The 12813-nt window shown below is 36.3% G+C and overlaps 4 protein-coding genes and 1 long non-coding RNA gene across 7 annotated transcripts in view; 2 read left to right on the forward strand and 3 right to left on the reverse strand.

The window, feature by feature from the left end:
• Positions 1–487: 487 nt before the first annotated feature.
• LOC104823817 (protein FLOWERING LOCUS T-like) lies at positions 488–2683 on the reverse strand. Its single transcript, XM_010555557.1, has 4 exons — positions 2266–2683; positions 1895–1956; positions 1014–1054; positions 488–883 (listed from the first exon to the last, which is right to left on the reverse strand). The coding sequence occupies exons 1-4, from the start codon at positions 2458–2460 to the stop codon at positions 654–656; spliced, it is 528 nt and encodes a 175-aa protein (XP_010553859.1). The 5' UTR covers positions 2461–2683; the 3' UTR covers positions 488–653.
• A 2118-nt stretch (positions 2684–4801) lies between these two features.
• Positions 4802–5923, forward strand: LOC104823818. Its single transcript, XR_773366.2, has 2 exons — positions 4802–4953; positions 5619–5923. It is a non-coding gene; the product is annotated as an uncharacterized LOC104823818 (long non-coding RNA).
• Positions 5924–6825: 902 nt separating this feature from the next.
• LOC104824564 (enoyl-CoA delta isomerase 1, peroxisomal-like) lies at positions 6826–7621 on the forward strand. Its single transcript, XM_010556660.2, has one exon. It carries the CDS (start codon positions 6854–6856, stop codon positions 7619–7621), a length of 768 nt encoding a protein of 255 aa, XP_010554962.1. The 5' UTR covers positions 6826–6853.
• Positions 7622–8745: 1124 nt separating this feature from the next.
• On the reverse strand, positions 8746–10982 carry LOC104824565 (enoyl-CoA delta isomerase 1, peroxisomal-like). Its single transcript, XM_010556661.2, has 2 exons — positions 10952–10982; positions 8746–9598 (listed from the first exon to the last, which is right to left on the reverse strand). The coding sequence occupies exons 1-2, from the start codon at positions 10980–10982 to the stop codon at positions 8811–8813; spliced, it is 819 nt and encodes a 272-aa protein (XP_010554963.1). The 3' UTR covers positions 8746–8810.
• Positions 10983–12206: 1224 nt separating this feature from the next.
• LOC104823819 (U-box domain-containing protein 21-like) overlaps positions 12207–12813 on the reverse strand; it is a 2107-nt gene continuing 1500 nt past the window's right edge. Inside the window, exons 2-3 of one of the 3 annotated variants that reach the window (XM_019203829.1) lie at positions 12614–12796; positions 12207–12413 (exon numbers count right to left, since the gene is read on the reverse strand). In XM_019203829.1, the coding sequence (XP_019059374.1) occupies positions 12273–12413; positions 12614–12796 (324 nt within the window). In that variant the 3' untranslated portion in view covers positions 12207–12272. The other 2 variants (XM_019203830.1, XM_010555559.2) reach the window with 2 other exon arrangements.

The following is a 12813-nucleotide window of genomic DNA, read 5'->3' on the forward strand; positions in this document are numbered from 1 at the left end:
TGTTTTTTTTTTTTTTTTTTTTTTTTGCTTCTGCTGTTACATAAGCTCCAAGTCTCATGTCTCTCCCAAGTTAATTGTTTGGAAATGTTTTTGTATTGACCAGTAACACACACTGGTTATTTTTTGTTATTAGGAAAAAAAAACATTCATCAAATTCTGTAAATATTTTTCCAAGTTATTTCTGTGCATTTCAGTAGTGCCTTTGTGTTTATTTTGTATATGTCGGCCCAATCCGGCCCATTTATGGTTATATTTGAATTAAATGTTTGGGTTTTATTATAGTCGAATGGGTTACCTCCTATTAGAATTATGGGTTAAAACCATTAGAATTATGTATTAAATAAATAAAACCGTTAAATTTGTTAGAATGTGTTCTATTCATCATCGTTTTCTATTTCTCATCAAATCAATTTTCCTCATAAATTACCGACGATTTTGTTTCATATACATACTTATTTGCACGAAAATTATAACGTATATATATATATATTGTTGATCACAACCGATATTTTATTCCAACTCGCTACACCAACGTACCATCATACAGTATCATACATACATACATACATACATTTACATACATACATATATGCTTTTAATAACAATACGTATAATAATTTTAATAACCTCAAGATATCCAACGATTAAGGAGGCTACATTAATCTTCGTCCGCCACATCCACTTTCCCTTTGGCAATTGAAGTAGACAGCGGCAACAGGCAGGCCAAGGTTGTAGAGCTCAGCGAACTCTCTCGTGTTGAAGTGCTGTCTCCAGCCAGGCGCATACAGCGTTTGCCTCCCGAGCTGCTGTCGGAACAGTACCACCACGAACCGGTGGATCCCCGACGTCGGCCGTGGATTCTCGTAGCACACGACCTCGTTCCCTGGAAATTCCGTCCCGACCCGAATTTTCTATCGTTTCAATCATATATTAATGATATTCGATCATATCTAATTTTTTTATATCGATTAATTATATGGTTAAAATATTTTTGTTGTTAACTTAGAACTCACCAAAGCTTGCTCCGGTTGTGGCAGGAATATCAGTCACCAACCTATGTACAAGTCGTAGTACCACATAAACGTACATTAGAGTAATAATATATATATATATATATATATATATATATATATATATATATTGTTAGTTGATTTGTGATGATATCAAAATCTATAAAAAAAAAATTAATCTTAATGCGTTACTTAAATTAGATACTATATATTTATAAAATATTATTCGCCCTTTGCAAGATTTGAATAAACACGCGTGCAGAAGAGCACAAATTCTTTTAGCCCTTCTTCTATGGCCATTGTTTATTTGCTTAATTTGTTCAATCTTATTAAGTGCTTAACATAAAAGCTGGTTTGACTTTTATAACCTTATTCTATGCATGGTCATGGTTTTTTTTTTTGTATAGTTACGCTATATACATACATATATATATATATATATATATCATGCAATAATCTGAAGCATTTTTCTAAATTTCTTATAAAATCTCGTTATCAATGCACTCTAAAACTCCTCCATGCTGCATTCCAAGTTTTAGTAGTCATCTAAGATTCTCAATATGCACATGGTGTAGCACTTCGAATGGCTCATGTTTGTGTGTGTGTGTATATATATTGTTTTGCTCTTAAAGGGTTATTCAGCATTTTGACAAGGTGCAAATTACGCAAATTAAAGTCCCTCTAGGGTTTCCTATTGATTCCCCGCACTCTCATAAAACCTTTTCTTCTGTCATATATGGATTAGATTAAATTATAATCGCATTCTGACGAAAGAAATGTAAACAATTACTATAGATAGAAGCGAAAGAGAGATCTCTATATATATATGTGTGTGTGTGTGTGTGTGTGTGTGCGAGGGAGAAAGAAAGCTTTATTACACGCACCAGTGGAGATATTCTCGGAGATGGGGATTGCTTGGACTCGGTGCATCAGGATCCACCATCACCTTTATATATAGAAATTAACAGCGAAAACACGATTACCAATAGAGGAAGAATTCGAGTTCAAAGCTTGCATGCTTACCCAAAACAAAACCCTAGTTCGATCAACTATCTAACAAACCCTAAAACTCTTAAACTCCATCAACTATCTAACAAACCCTAAACTCTTATGTAGATTAAAGCCTTATGAAACCTTGTAGCACGGGCTGTAAGGAATCAGTTTGGCTGCGAATCATCTGAACTTATATATATATATATATATATATAGAGAGAGAGAGAGAGAGAGAGATTGAAGGGTACGTCAGTGTACGAACCAAGGTGTACAAAGTCCTAAGGTCGTCTCCACCAATCTCAACCCTAGGTTTGTGGGAAACATGAGAAGGCCTAAGATCACAGCCATTGGTGACCTCTCTTTGGTTGTATATAACCCTAAGTGGAATGGACCTTGTGAATGGCTCAAGAACATCTCCCACAACTCTCCCAATCACAAGGGGGTCTCTCGCCGCCATTCTTTTGATCAGTGAACTATCTCAATGCATACACTATAATTGCTATATATATAATCTCTGTATGAACCCATGAAGCTGAGTCGTCTTGCTATTTATAGAGTTTGTGTATGTGTGTGTATTTTTTTAAAAAAAAAAATTGTGTGTGCGTGAATCATCACTAGCTAGAATCTTCTTTATCTGTCTGTGTTCACTTTGCTCTTGTCGAAAACGTTGTCTGTGATGTACGAGAATCTCTGCATCTTTATCGAATCCCACATGTGATGCCAGCTTTATAACCTAGGGATGGGACGTGATGGTTAGTGACGGTCCAAAACAAATTTAACTTGAATTTTAATGTTAGACCAAAAAGATAATTTTATTTAAATAGTGACATTCCAATGCATCGTCCACTCATGTTGGTTTATATATATGCACATATGCATTAAGTCAGAAGCTTCTAACTATTTATAGATTCAATTTCGATTTAACCGAACACCTTTTCTCTATCAGCGGTACGGAATAGGCAATCAAATTCGAAATTGACTACTTTTGACAGGCCACCGAGATGCCGAGTTGTATATATATATATATATAGATATATTGCATGAAGCGAAATAAAAATGAATTCTCAAATTAAAAAACGAAATAAAAATGAGTGCTCAAAATAAAAAAACAAGTTAAATAATATATAATTTTATCCAAACCAAATCCGATCTAAAACCCGATTGATTATATATGAATATTTTAAAATCAAACTAATCAAGTATGAAAATAAAACGAATGCGAATCGGATTGAGAATCAAGAAAAAAAAAGTGAATGGATATAATATACATATATGTAATGTTTTTATAAGTTATAGATAAATATTAAAAAATGAAAATGAAAGCAATATGAATGACTCAATACATCTAATATATGGAGAGGGGTGAGAATAGTCAAATATAGACCAGAACAGAGCGGACATGCAATGAAAGAACAACAGAAATGGCAAATATGGTGAAAGTGGAGGGCAAAAACAAAGAAGCCAAGTGGAGAATGTCCCCTCGGGGTGTGTGGTCCGAGAAAGGGAAAGATCGAAATTCGATTAAATATGGGAATTATCTCTTGCGATTGGCCCCAAAGTTTTTTTTTTAAAAAAAAAGAAAGGGTCGTTTGTTTTATCATCAAAGAATAAGAATTCGTTCGGTGATATATTAAAAAAAAAAAAAAGATTAAGAATTCAAATGTTTTGATTTTGTGGTTGATGGCGCGATTCGCGAAAAAAAAAAGAATGAATGAAAGCAAATAGACCCATCTCTTATCATGGTATTGATGTTCGGTTCGTCCACGGTTCAAGCTGTATACACGACTAGAAATATAAATATATGCAACGATGACGCCAAGGAACTACAGAAAACGAATCAGTTCATGGACCAAACATAACAGTTCAAACACAACACAAATGTGTGAATTGATGTGCAACGCATGCGTTAAATGGCATCAAATGCAATGCATGCGTAAAAAACAACACCACCCAATTTGGCACGAGTAGGTGTCCCACATCGGAAATCGGAATCAAGGGAAGCAGATGAGGTGGCGGATAAAAGACGCTGGGCACGGCGGTTGTATTCATCTTTGCGCTTGGGGCAATGACGCAGCTAGTGAGGTACTAACCGAGGCGCGTCTATTGCTGGTTGAAAACTATTTCCAAAACCCCCTCCTAGGCCTGGGCTCTGTCCCCGGCCTTCGAGAATTTCTGGAAGGGCCCCCTCCGGGGTGTAAAGCCCTACAATTCTTGATCTAAATTTTAATGTTCGTGTTTATTATTTTTTTCTCTTTTCAGATGCAAATACTGAAATTTGTTGGAGTTTCAGACTCAAGAGGAAGAATCATGCATATCATCTAGGGTGGACCCGGTGCGGGTGCTGAGGATAATCGGAATTTTCGGATATCCAATTTCATGGGTAATCGGAATACCCGGTAAATCTTTTGTTTCCCATAAAATAATATCACAAAAAAATTACAAGATCTCGAAAAACTTAAAAGCAGAGAGCGATCCAATCGGCCCAATAAGCTCATTCAATTCATTACAAAATGCGATATGGCCTTGGGGAGGTGGGGACAATCTTTCTCAACCAATAAATTGTATTTTTTTTATTTATATAAATAAAACTATTTTCAAAATTTCTTGACTCAAAATGTACAACAGTCAAAGCTTACGTCGCAATCGAGTCAACGGAGAAAAGTCTATGCGACTTCGCTAGAACCGCGTCCAACACACTACCGTCTAATTCCGAAAATTTAATGGTTGAAATCGAAAGGTAGTATGACTAATGATCGTTTCACTTTCCATACACACACACACATATATATATATATGTATATAGAAAGAACAAGGCCTTGCATGTAAACGTTGAAGCCCTAACTAATGGCGACGAAGAGATCAAACGTTGTTGTTCTCCTACCTTTGCTTCTCCTCGTTCTATGCCTTTCCTCTCCTCTCGGAGTTGTGGAAGCGAAACACCGCAAACTCGGTCAGTACCTTGTGTGTGTGTGTGTATATATATATATACACGGTTCCTCGCCTCTCTTTTTTAATCCTAATAAAATATCAACCAATATGTGGTGTGTGATTTTTACTTCTTGATAGGTTTGAAAACGTCCTGAATAATCAAAAATGGCGAAAAGGGCATGTTTTTAACGATAACGGTTGTTGACAAGATTCCCGTACGAGTAGCCTTATGTTAGATGCGAGAAGGTAGAGGGTTTAGGGTTTACGGCCTAAACCCTAAACCCTAATATATTCATTGGTTTAGGCTAAACCCACGAAAGGAAGGATCAAACCTTGTTTTTTTTTTCTTTTTTCTTTTTTCTTTGAATCGCCTACACATTTGTATGACCATGGGCGGATCTACTTCTTCTGTAGTGGGGTGACCCCACTGATTAATTTAAAAAAAAAATCACTTCTTTATCTTTTCTATAAAATTTATAATAAAAATATCAAATACCCACATAATTAAATTAAGTTTGCCACTGTTAAATTTTTTAAAATCCCTCAATTGTAATTTTTTTTAACCGCCACTGGGTATGACCAAACCAAATCATAAGGTCTCTATGTGTTTGATTTCTCTCTAATGTTTTCCTACGTGTGTACTGCGTACCTCCTCTCACCTCTCATACGTAATATGTTATACACCAGCAGGGATTATCGGGACACCAGCCTCCAAATCAGGACACGGCGGAGGGAAAAACCCCTCAGTTGTGGCCGAGAAGAGACAATCACCGTTCGGTCGAACCGCAGTTCCTTGATTACTCCATGGAAGAATCACTCCACAAATAAATAAAGTGTATCATGTCTAAGAATCAATTATGATCAATCCACTAGTTCTTGTTCTTGTTTTTGTTGTTTTTAGTCCTACGTGGACCGTTGTTTGTGTATGTTCAATCATTTTCTCCATTTGTGTTTAAATGAATAAATAGCATTATCTATCGTGTTTATCTACATATGGTTTGCTTTTTTGGCGCATATTTGTGTAAGTATTTAGTAGGAATGGTATTTAATTTTGTGAAACACTTTTTTTTTAATTGGAAATTACTGGAAATAGAAAATAAAAAATTTGTAGACTTTAGAATTGTAAATTCTGTAATTCCCTAAACTTTTCCCTTACACATGTCCCCCCTACATTCTATTTCAACTACAATTTATTTTTCACTCAACAAATTATTTTAATTCAAACTCTTTATTATCTAAATTGCTTAGAGTGATGGAGTCTGATATTGAAGCTTATGTCTCAACCGGTAAATGGCCAAAAAAACGTTTACTATCTATTGCAGCTTGAATTCAAGGGCTAAAATTGAAAGGTAGGTGGTGACTTATTGGGAAATATGAAGAGTTCACTTCCTTCTCTACATATATCCGTAGACATATATGTATATGTATGTATGTTGTGTATATATATATGTATATCTATTTTTGTGTATGTGTATGCATGTATACGTATATGTGTAATTTAATTTTTTACCGGGCTGTTTAGTAGGATTGGTGCTGCTAATCTTGTAATCTCATAGTTATATGTCACTTTTATTTCGTTAACCACAATGTATATAAATGTCGGTCTCATCAATTATAGATGTAGAAATTAATCATTTTCAAATTCGTTCACTTATGAAGTTGTATAACACGTTTTTTTATATACATATATTCATATTTAAGGTTCAACGGTCAATAAATTGGAGTTTAACAACCTAATTACATACATGCACTATATATTTAATAACGCACGATTTTACTATTTTAAGATCAAATATCAAAACCACCATCAAATTTATAAATAATCAATGCTATCAATTTTATAGAAATAGATAAAATTACTATATATATATATATGTATAGTAATAATGGGTAATCTGAAGAACACATTAGCAAGTGAGACAATGTGTACGTTGGAGAAGCGAGGTAGAGTTTTCATACTGAAGCTCACCGGCGACGGAGACGAGCATCGCCTCAGCCCCGCCGTGATAGATGAAATCAACTCTACCGTCCGCCGTGTCCGGTCCGACCCGTCCGCTTCGCGGTCGGTCCTCGTCACCACGGCCGAAGGCAAGTTCTTCTCCAACGGCTACGACTTCTCCGCCGGTCGCTCCGATCTCTCTCTCCTCCACCTCATGCACGCAAAGCTTCGTGCCCTCTTCGCCAACCTCATAACCCTCCCTCTTCCGACGATCGCCGCCGTCACCGGCCACGCCTCCGCCGCCGCATTCTGTCTGGTGATGTGTCACGACTACGTCCTTATGCGTCGCGACAGGGGTTTCCTCTACATGACCGAGCTCGACCTCGACCTCGAGATTCCGGCGTGGGCCATGTCCTTGATCCGGCTGAAAATAGGATCGCCGGCGGCGAGAAGGGCAGTGGTGATGACATCGGCGAAGTTGACGGCAGTTGAGGCGGCCGAGAAGGGGATCGTGGGCGGGGCGTACGATGGCGCGGCGGGGGCGGGGGGAGGGATCGTGGACGGGGCGAACGATGGCGCGGCGGAGACGGTGGAAGCCGCCGTTAGGTTGGGTGAGGATCTGGTGAGTCGGGGGTTTGATGGACACGTGTATGGTCGGATGAGGGAGATTCTTCTAAAAGAGGTTCTCGATGAGATTGTCTCTTGTGATACTTCATCAGCTTGTGTACGGAACAATGCTTCCAGATTGTAAATAGATGCCACGTAATCAATTAATCCATAAGTCCATAAAAAAGTAAAAGATACAAAAAAATAATACTTCAAAATGTTCTGAAGTCAAATATTAAAAAAAAACATTAGGTTAAATGTTGAACTTTTGTGTATTCAATGTATTGTAACCCCCTTTCATTTATCTTTTACGGTAAATGCATTCGGGGAAATAGTATGCTATATTTTCATGCTTGTATTTTTATAAAAAATATTATAAAAAAATCATTGTACGATAAAATTTAGGTAGAGTTTGAGAAATAATTGTATTAGGTTTTATGAATAGAATCATACCTAAGGACAAATTATTTATAGTGGTGTAGTCCTAGATAAAGGAATTACATACAATGTCTATACAAAATATTTGGAGATATATCGCGTGGGTTTCAGCCTTGGATGTGTGAGTTTAATTTGCTGAAGAAACAGAAGAGGAATGAGCCGCCGGTTGGGGCAGAAGCTTCCGGCTTTGTTTGATCCAAGTAAACCGGGAGACTAGTACAGAAAACCAAGAACAAAACCGGAGATCGAATTAGTTTATATTTGGACTAGGTTGAACCGGAAAATCAAATTATAAAAACAAGGGTTCATGGCCGGTATGTTACAACGGTCGAATTCATTTTGTTAGCTTCCGAGATCAAATTCTTGTAATACTCTTCGTTCCAGTGGAAATCATAAGGTTTTGATCGAATCAGTAAAATCATTCACCGCAAATATTAAAATATATTCCGCTCTAATATTTTTCTGATTAATCATTCTCATTAATTTGGGTCCCACCGTACATAAATTTGCCCTTTGCACAAACTTGACAATATATATGCATGATACATACTGTTGTTTTGGGATACGTACTATATAATATGTACTGTCCCTCTACGTGCATGGAAAAGAAAAATCTAAATAATTTACACATGTCCCTTGTATCCTTAAATTACACACCAATTTTTTTAATCAATCACTCTAGAAAATTTCATTTTAATGAAGATTTATTGGAATAAAGGGGAATGGAGTTATAACTTATAACACAGATAACAAATGAACCGTCTAGCATTTAAATCACCTTCTTAAATTTAAATAATTCACGGGTAATAAGACCGTGGTTATACATTGTGTTTTTATAAACATATTCTATTCATCATGTTTTTATTTATTTTATGTAATTGTTCTACGGATATATACTACAGTTTGGATCTGTTGATAACCAGCATCGGTGATGGAGCTTCATCAGAAACAATCGCATCAAGAACCTCTTTTAGAAGAATCTCCCTCATCCGACTGTACACGTGTCCATCCCACCCTCGCCGCACCAGATCCTCACCCAATCTAACGGCGGCTTCCACCGTCTCCGACGCGCTATCGTGCACCGAGTCCACGATCCCCTTCTCGGCCGCCTCCACCGCCGTCAACTTTGCCGCCGTCAACACCACGTCTCTCCTCGCCGCTGGCGATCCGATCTTCAGCCGGACAAGGGCCATGAGCCACGCCGGAATCGTGAGGCCGATGTCGAGCTCGCTCATGTAGAGGAAACCCCTGTCGCGGCGCATGAGGACGTAGTCGTGGCTCATGACGAGTAAAAATCCGGCGGCGGAGGAGTGGCCGGTGACGGCGGCGATCGTTGGCATCGGGAGGGAGATGAGATCGGCGAAGAGTGATCGGAGTTTGGCGTCCATGACGGGGACAAGGTGAGGGTGAGATTTGGCTTGGTCGATGTCGTAGCCATTAGAGAAGAATTTGCCTGTTGCGGTTGTGATGAGGACAGATCGCGAAGCCGACGGGTCAGACCGGACACGACGGACGGCGGAGTGGATGTCGTCGATCACATCGTGGCTGAGACGCCGGTGAGCGTTAGCATGAAAACGCTCCCTCGCTTTTCCAATGTGCACATGTCCCTTGTACCGCCGGTGAGCGTTAGCATGAAAACGCTCCCTCGCTTTTCCAATGTGCACATGTCCCTTGTCTTCGTAAACTACGCACAAGAAAATAGTATATGATATACAACCATGCTATCGTTCCAAAATATATATTACAAATTCGTGCGAGTCTAATTTGTTGGATGGTTGAATATTAATTTGAATGACGAAATAGAAAAAAAAAAAGAACGTGTAAAAAAATTACCAAAAAGAATAAACAACAAATTTGCAAAAAGGACGAAATATGGTAAAAAAAAAACGTGTGATTAAATTCTGTAATGCTGTATCTCAAAATTTTAGTATCAATATCATGGGAAATTATTCTTTTAATCTTTTTCTTTTTGTCTTCTTCCCATTTTAGAATTCCTAATTTAACTCTTATCTCAAACACTAATATTAAATTTTACCATAATCTCTAGACCGTAAACACTAAATCAAAATTAAATCCTGAAATCGAAATTAATTCTAAATCCTAAACCTTGAATTAACCATTAAACTTTAGATTTTTAGATTTCTTATTGTTTTCTAGTTTAGAATTCAGAGTTTAGGATTTAAATATTAAAGTTTAGATTTTAATGTTAAATTAGAGATAGTAAAATAAGAAAAAAAAATTGAAAAGAGAGATAAAAAAAAGTGCATAGTGATCCATGAAGAGTGCAACAACAACAACATTACTTCATTCCCAAGTTCATTTGGGGTCGACCGTCTGAAGAGTAAGTAAGGAAATATTTAGTTTAAAGTTTTGGATATAACATTATTCAAATTGAAAATGAAATTCAACAAGATATACAAATCGACGTGTGTTACTCGAGAAACTCACAAAAATATGTGTGTGATAAATGCATTGTAAAAGTTGATTGACATTCAAAAATAGCCTGCTAATAGTCTTTTACCATTCAACTACTCAGAGACCTCTTTAATATATTTGACTAGCACTAATATTTAAAAAATAATTTGTTTAGAGTTTTTGAATTTTAAATAACAAAGATATATTGAAATATGGAGATAAACTTTTCTATTTTTTTTATTAGAAGGAAGAATAAGTATTTAAATAAAAATTACGATAGCAAACTAATGAAAAGCAACAAAGAAGAGGTATAATTCAAATATAAGATAATATCTCCTAATAAGATGATATATCGTAATATCCCCTAACATGGAAGTGAATGATTGAACTTTCATGTTTGAGATGTATAACTCAAATACATATTGAATAAAGAAAAGAAAAAGCAATACAATCCAATAACTCTATTAATTTATGGTTGAAACGATTAAAATCTAAAATGATGAATTAAACCTCCACGATATAGACGAAGAATCAAAATGTCCACGAATTAAACAATTGATAAAGCCTCAACGGGTCTGTAAGACATGTTTTTTTAATATCGTGGGGAAACCCCAACTATTACCTTTCGAACGCGGTGGTTGGATAAACCACATTCACGTGCACGAGTCTACGATACAAACGTATGAGGTAAATCAGTCGTAACTGATGGACGACAAGTGAGTGGATAAGAAATCGAAACGGCATCCTTTGGGGACTGACATGGGGATTTTCCGTAAGACATGTTCAATATATATAATGAGTAATGTTAGGATTAGAGATGCCGAACGCAAAGGTAAAGAAATTTACGATCGTAAGAAAACATGAAAGTACGATGAAATTGATGAAACTTTGTGAAATGACTTTTTTTAGAATTGATATTTGGGTGAAATGAAAAAAAAAATAAATAGATAAGATTGAGTTTAAAACAATTAAGAAAAAAATGAACCATGTTGAAATATCAATATAAACTTTCTTCGGATAATGGGATTTGAATTATTTATCTTTCTTCTATTTTTCATTAGTTTGTTATGATACTTTGTATTTAAAGACCTTTTTAATTAATGGTTTTAATAAGAAGATAAAAAAAAAATCTTATCTCGATATTTCAATAAGATTCCAAAAACGAAAACGAAGATCTTCGTACGGATGCAAACAAAAGTACGAACCATGCAAACACGTAGATCTTTGTATTGATGCAACATCAGCAAAACTTCGAAACATAACACAAAGATAACGCAAAGACAAAACACTAGATTTGATCGGAGAAGAAAAAGGAGATTTTTTTTTAAAAAAATAAATGTATATGTTGGTATACCACAAAAATTGGTGAGAACCATTCGTTACAAAAAGAAAAAAAATAAATAACCAATAAAGTTTTTCTTTTTCTTATTATGCTCAATCTTATTTAATTAATCAAATTACTTATCATAATTCTATTAGAGGTCCAATCTGTTGTATTTAATTAAACAAATTCCATTTTTTTTCTCTTTGTTTATGTTCCTTAAACAAAAAAAATATCATGTAAAGTGGAAGAAATTACTAAAAGAGGTCGGAAAACTCCACATATATGAAATCCATGTTGTTTAGAACGAAAATGCTATTAGTATTTAAGATAAATTTTGAATATATATATATATATATATATAATGTGTTAGGTAAATTCTAATTATCACGGAAGAGTCCAAACTATCTCATGGACCAAAAAGCTGCTAATTAAAGAAAATTAAACAAATTTATTTTTGTGTTCATATGTTTTCTTTGCAATTGATCAACGGTTTCTTTGTACAAGTGTAAGTGTGTGTGTGTATATATATATATTTTCCTGTATGCAATCAATCAATCAAAATCAACTCTACTTTGAATTCCACTATATATTCTACAAGTTTTTTTTTTTGTTTGTTTCATCAAAATGGCTTCTTGAGATACTTGAAATCCATGGAAGAATCAACACATCCAACTTCCAGCTTGCCCACGTGTGGATTCATCATCTTCAGCAACTCCGTGGCTTTCTCCTTTGTCCCCCCTCGACACCCTACTTGCAACACCACCAGCAGCTTCTGAAACGCTCCCATTCTCACCGCTTCTTCTATCGCAGTCGCTGCGTTTTCCGTCTTGCAAAGCTTCCATATCACAGACACCGAGCTCATCGTCGCTAACTCTGAGATCTTCGGCATCTTCTTCACTAGCAGTGGCATCACCAACGCGTTTTTTCCTATTTCCTCTTTCCACACCCTACTTGCAACACCACCAGCAGCTTCTGAAACGCTCCCATTCTCACCGCTTCTTCTATCGCAGTCGCTGCGTTTTCCGTCTTGCAAAGCTTCCATATCACAGACACCGAGCTCATCGTCGCTAACTCTGAGATCTTCGGCATCTTCTTCACTAGCAGTGGCATCACCAACGCGTTTTTTCCTATTTCCTCTTTCCCCTCTCGCGTTTCGCAAA

Source organism: Tarenaya hassleriana, unplaced genomic scaffold, assembly GCF_000463585.1.
Source record: "Tarenaya hassleriana unplaced genomic scaffold, ASM46358v1 Cleome4, whole genome shotgun sequence".
Classification (NCBI taxonomy): Eukaryota; Viridiplantae; Streptophyta; class Magnoliopsida; order Brassicales; family Cleomaceae; genus Tarenaya; species Tarenaya hassleriana.

Coding starts and splice junctions, on each gene's coding strand:
- LOC104823817 (XM_010555557.1), bottom strand. CDS start 2,460: ATGGCGGCGAGAGACCCCCTTGTGATTGGGAGAGTTGTGGGAGATGTT. Junction 1,055..1,894: donor CTCCGAGAATATCTCCACTG/GTGCGTGTAATA, acceptor ACTTGTACATAG/GTTGGTGACTGATATTCCTG. Junction 884..1,013: donor CACAACCGGAGCAAGCTTTG/GTGAGTTCTAAG, acceptor CGGAATTTCCAG/GGAACGAGGTCGTGTGCTAC.
- LOC104824564 (XM_010556660.2), top strand. CDS start 6,854: ATGTGTACGTTGGAGAAGCGAGGTAGAGTTTTCATACTGAAGCTCACC.
- LOC104824565 (XM_010556661.2), bottom strand. CDS start 10,982: ATGTGGTTTATCCAACCACCGCGTTCGAAAG. Junction 9,599..10,951: donor CCAACCACCGCGTTCGAAAG/GTAATAGTTGGG, acceptor TCTTGTGCGTAG/TTTACGAAGACAAGGGACAT.